Genomic DNA, 5,868 nt, shown 5'->3' with positions numbered 1-5,868 from the left:
GACATGGTGCTGCCACACAACAGGGCACAGAAAAGAGAAACCTTTTATATAAGCCTACTGTGGAAGTTTAGACAAAACATCTGAGAATGAGACATGCCTTTTAGTTTGTGCATGTATTTGTAGAAGGCTCTATGTTATTAGCCTGAAAAGGTAAATGATAATCATGACTGAAGATACAGGTTTATCATACAACTTTTTCACATTTCATTTTTATATTTTGGATGACCATCAAATATGCCTGCTGTTCCTCATATCATACCAATGCTGAGCACCAAGTTAGAATTGGCAATTAACTTTATCGTCACCTCAGAAAGGCTATAGGTGATTTGCAGGCAATCCCTCTGTAGTCCTTGTGGAAAAATGGAAACGCTGTTCTTACTGTCTGGGATGAAATGGGCAGAAATCCAGGCTTCACTGTCCACATACCTAGGTTTACTGTATCATCGATACCCTTCTATAAAACTGAAACATGAACTATGTTTTTTTGTAATGGTTTTTGTGAATATATTGTATATTTTTGACATAACACATTTTGTCTGCTGCTTCTTATTTGAAGGGGGTGGGGTGGGGGTGTATTCCTTTATTATTAATTGAACCTTTGGTTGTCTGCTGCTTTGTTGTTGATTTTGTTTTGTCCAGTTTTCAGTGATTCCTGAGTTAACAGGCATAGGCGGTACCACAATTCCAGGGGCCATTCCAAGGCCAGCCATTGCAATACGTTTGTATGAAATGTGAATACCATGGGTTATTATTGTTTGTCAGTTATGCAGTCATAGAAAGATTGGAGTCATTTAATGTCTTAATTGATGGAGTGGTGCTCAGCACAGCATATTATAACTGATGCATACCCAAATCAACACTGTGGCATTTAGGCCATGCAGGATGTGCCATTTGATTGTCTTTTTGTTAATATTTCAAACTTAAAACTGAAAGTTGAAGAGTCTTTTAACCCCTTTTTTCTTTTTTTTTATGAAACATATTTCACTGGAAAGTTGTGACCACTGTTTCACAACACCTGGGTGTACTAGAGTGCCACAGTGGAGAGCAGGCCGTCCCAATCACTGACAATATCTTCTTTGTAGGGCTATATACCTGATGGTCTGAGATGTGTGACTGAGTAGTTCTTTGTGTGTCTGCACTGGTTCTGTAATACTATTTATTTATGTCAGCCTGTTCAGAAAAATGGAAAACTGTCTCCATGATTATGAAGTGCAATTATTATATATGAACATGTGAGCCCTCTACATAAAGTATGTTGTTGAAATAACTACATTTGCAATGTATGACTCTAATCCCTTACCCACTTTGCCTATTCTTAATTAGGATTGTCAAGTAAATCAATTTTTCTAAACCCGGCAAATAGTTTTTGTTATTACATATTATTAGTTATTACCTATCAGCCTGGCATGCAGCCCAGGGAGACAATTTTTTATGATGGTGTTTATGTTTGACTAGTTAGTTATGGAAGGAAGATGAGACATTTAGTATGAAGGTGTATATGAGGTTTTGGTTTTATTGCATGGGGATGTAAAGTGTAACCAATAGGTAACCTATAGTCTTTTATTCATAGATCTCATTTTATTTAGATCCATCTTTTTACTTCAGAACTTCATGTTTATCATATGATTTAATTGAATCCATACAATCTGAAATACCTTGGACAGGTTCATCCATAAATGTTTTTATTCTTAATTATAAGTTGGAATGGATAATTTAGTCATCTTAGTGACTTAATTATGGTAGTCAAGATGGATGACCAAAGTTTGAGGCAGAGGCCATTGAAACCTTCAAAGAATCATATATATGGAAATGGAAATTTACAGGCCTTCTCCCTCTCTTCTCCCTGTGATTTTGCATTTGTGTATGAAAAATTCATGCTTTCTTCAGTATAAATGCAAGAATATATTACTTTTAATCATATCATTCCATTATTCAGAAATAGGCTTGCCATCACACAGCTATTGAATAGTTAGCCTTAGATGGTGTGGCTGCACCCCTTATTTTGCTTCATTTTATATGCCCTCCTAAATTAGATAAGATGCTACTGTGGATCACCACAAACATCAGACACAGACACAAACACACACCTTTGTTTACTAGTCTATTACAAAACAAATAACCCAGACTGTGTCAATGTTAGAATTAGGAGCACTATTGGGAATAAAATTGGCATTTTAGTGTTGACCTCACTGCAAATAATACATATTTAAAAGTTATGCATCTAGTGTCTAGCTGGTGAGTGGCTTTGTCATTGAGGCATTGTTGTAATTGAGTTCCTGTCTTTAGGCCTATTGTCTCCTGGCTTCGCCTGGGGCCTTTCCATCCTATCTATCAGCCTGTCCAGGCCAGGCCGCTTTGCTGATAAAGCTACAGGATTACAGTCATGCTCCTCCTGCTCACACTCAGAGAAGATTAGCTCTAGCCGGGTTCCTCTGGGAGGAGAACAGGAGCCACTCTGGCCGACCCACCAGGACACACTATAGATAAGAGGGGAAGACTGGGCAGAGAGAGCCGAGGAAGAGGGTGGTTGATCTGGGGGATTAGGAGACATGAAGGAGAAGAGAGAGGATTTCCTTCCAGTTACTGCGGGTGTTTGATAAAATGACATTATTCTTCAACATCAACTGTTCTGCAGTATTTTCTCCAGCATTTAGTCTCAAAAACATCTTTGCTGACATCCAAAATGTGAAACTGCAGTCCAGCAGCACTAAAAGAACTTTTCAAAATGCACAAATCTACTCTTCCAAAATGATTTAAAACATAAGTCAAATTACATTATGAAACACCTTTACAGACAGGAGCTGGATCTATATTGTAGAGATATTGTATGATGAAATATATGTTTTTTTTCAAGTTGGATAGGCTACATATCACATTGAAAAATAACTTGTCAATATTTCATACAGCAATTGCACTACAAATACCAATTTGACTAAAAAGGTCTTCCATAAACCAAGCCTGTCCCCAGAGCCTAAAGGACATTTACAAATTAATAAGGAAACTTAAAAAAAAATAAAGTAAATGTCGCCACCTAGAGTAATATTCATGAACTGAACAAGTTAGTTTATTGGTTAGACTCTTGTTCAATTAAAATGTCAGTTTCAACACACATTTTTAATCTCAAAAAAGTTGTACTCAAGGTTTAAGATCTTGTGAGAAAAAATATATAATAATAATTTGATCATTGCTTATCATGTATCAACAAACAGCCTAACTGATAAGTACACACATACAGAAAAAAATCCATTCATAAATGGATAATAAATGGGATGAACAGGAAATGCTCTCTGCTCAAATGAGAAATGTTTTTCAACATTATTGTTTTTGTGTAACAGAACTTACATCAAATGTGACTTAAATAGCTCCAGATTAGGTTACAGAATGATAGAAACATTACAAAAAAAACAAAAAAAACAAAAACAAAGACACACCAGACACTCCACAACAATCAAGCCCTCCCAAGCAAGAGTTGGGCTTGTGCTCACTTTTGCTTTGTAGCTGAAATGATGATGATGGAGGCTAACAGACTTTACATGTAGAGTGATAATGCAAAGACAGGAACACACAGATTCAACTCAACATTGATTTGTTCAATCAAATACACAATGAATGTCACATCATGGTGTAGCAATTACAAAGGCACTAATTGGTTTCCAGTAATTAATAAGCGAGTGAGACTGGATGTTAACATTTCCAATTACTGGGCTCTTGCTCCCATGTTTACAGCGGAGATAGACTGATGCCACTGTAATCCCAAGGCTCAAGACAAGGAGAACTGGGTGCCGTCTATGATCTGATGCACTATCCAAACTGCTTTCCTCTTCTTAGCACATAACCTGTAATCACACAGGTCTGAAAGCCACCTGTCAGTGTTACGTGGAAAAGCAAGCTACACAAAAAGATAATCCTGCACAAGGTAAGGGCTACACCATCGCTGTGAGAATCCTTCAATTAACCTTCATACCTTGTCATTTAGGTACAAGCTCAAAAACCTTCTGCTATAATGCCTTTAAAATTTAAATCCCTTCATTTTCTTTTAAAGAACAAATATATATTAATATTTAGAGAAGGGGGACATAATTAAATGAATAAATAGCCCTACCACACTGAAAGGAATTTAAAAAAAAAACCAAAATTACAACACAACACTTACACCTGAGAGTGATTACAAACAGGAGGCTCATGGGAAAAGTAATCATGCAGGATGCTCCAGTCCAGTTGTGTCTCCTGACATCAAACAGTGTAGTCCAGCTCTGCGTTTAGAGTTGTGTACATCTCGTAGATGGCGTCTACAGTGGCTGTGTAATTGACCAGGAACTGACGCACATTTGCCAAGCAGTCCTCCTCTTTGACCTCCTCTCCCTTGGACAGAGCCTTGAGGAAGTCTGATTTGTAGGGTGCAGCGAGTAACGCCGTCTGCAAGGCAGCAAGCAGTTTCTCTCATCAGTAGGTTACAGTATTGGAAGGTCACTGTAGCTTAATACCAGCAGTGTACACCATATACAGTGTAATGTAAAAGTAGAACAATTAAAACATAATTAAATACATTATTAAAATAAATGGACTAGATTATCAGAAAGCAGAACATTTGCGTCTATGTGTTCCTCACTTTGAAAATCTTTTGAACAATCCAGCCGTGATATTTCTTCAGCGCCTCTTCGTAAGCCTTGGTGACATTGACACGAATGAGGTTGGGGTTGTTCTCATCTTTCTCTCCGTCGGCCAAACTCTGCAGCAGGACCTGTATGAAACGGAGACCCCTGCAGGAGAAACACAGAAAAATAAGCTCATAGCTCTCTATGGCCATTTCAGTTCAACCAATAGAGTCATGTGCGCCCGGGGATAATAGGCCTACGCTCCCTGCAACAGGTGAAAGTTCAACACACAACATAGCCGTACAGTCGTGGGACTCGCTCACCTCTTCAGCCACATGAGAGCTAAGGTGGCTCCGACTTTAGGCCATTCTGCTCCATGGGCCTCCCTCTCTGCCTCCAGGATGTCCTGCAGGGTGGCATACTTGGCAGGGTCCTTGAGATATACTCCCTTAATTTTCTGAAAATGTATACAGTTGAGTTTGCATGTGGGCTGTTGAGCTTCAACTCACAGCAAATTTGTGAAAACACAGTCAGACTTTATAGATAGATAGATAGATAGTCTTACCACTATATTGCCGTTAATGTCTGATTTGATGAGCGTAAACACCTTTGACCCTAAGCAGTCTGAAAGAGACATGAGACATTTGAGAACAATGTAATAAAATATGAATGACTTCATCACACATTGCCCACAGCCCAGAGGGACGCAGTCTTGGTGGGTGAATAGAAACCAGTCTTTACAATGGGGAAGAATGCCGTAAATGCATCACGTCGGGCTAAAGTCACAATGAGCGTATGTGTGCTCTGTTCAGTATACAAACAAAGAGTTTCAATTCCCACAAAGGAGTCACTATATGGAGTCAGATCCACACTGCGGCTGACACAACATAAATTCCGGTGTGTGTTAAATAACCGCGTCGTATCTTACTCAAGGTTCTCGCGCAATAATACATTTCAACAGGTCATGGAAAAAAAAAAATCAACAAAGAGTGAAGTGTCAGCGACAGCGCCGGAGAACGCTTCGTGTAAGTGGTGTAGCGTGTCCAGGTGTACTCACCAAAAAAAGAGGGAATATGAGACACAGACTCCAGAAACAACTTTGTATCTACTACGTGGTCGGCAGGCAGCTCTTTGAATTGGTTATCCAGTAAAAGAGCCATCGTCCAGCCGTGTTGCCGCCGTTATAACCAAGTGTAGTACAGCTTTCGGTTGGAAGAACCCGGAACTCTCTTGCCTCATGTCAGATGGGTGGGGAAGCGCGACGAGCCCCTAT

The 5,868-nt window shown here is 39.1% G+C and overlaps 1 protein-coding gene across 1 annotated transcript; it reads right to left on the bottom strand.

Annotated features, from left to right (window-relative positions):
* Positions 1 to 2,805: 2,805 nt before the first annotated feature.
* LOC139911927 (glycolipid transfer protein-like) lies at positions 2,806 to 5,818 on the bottom strand. The gene is made up of 5 exons (XM_071899556.2): positions 5,653 to 5,818; positions 5,161 to 5,219; positions 4,919 to 5,052; positions 4,610 to 4,760; positions 2,806 to 4,416 (listed from the first exon to the last, which is right to left on the bottom strand). The coding sequence occupies exons 1-5, from the start codon at positions 5,753 to 5,755 to the stop codon at positions 4,234 to 4,236; spliced, it is 630 nt and encodes a 209-aa protein (XP_071755657.1). The 5' UTR covers positions 5,756 to 5,818; the 3' UTR covers positions 2,806 to 4,233.
* Between the last annotated feature and the right edge of the window lie 50 nt (positions 5,819 to 5,868).

Source organism: Centroberyx gerrardi, chromosome 2 (genome assembly GCF_048128805.1).
Source record: "Centroberyx gerrardi isolate f3 chromosome 2, fCenGer3.hap1.cur.20231027, whole genome shotgun sequence".
In the NCBI taxonomy this organism is placed as follows: domain Eukaryota; kingdom Metazoa; phylum Chordata; class Actinopteri; order Beryciformes; family Berycidae; genus Centroberyx; species Centroberyx gerrardi.
Note: the sequence above shows the minus strand (reverse complement) of the source record. Positions and strands in the feature narration are given on the sequence as shown.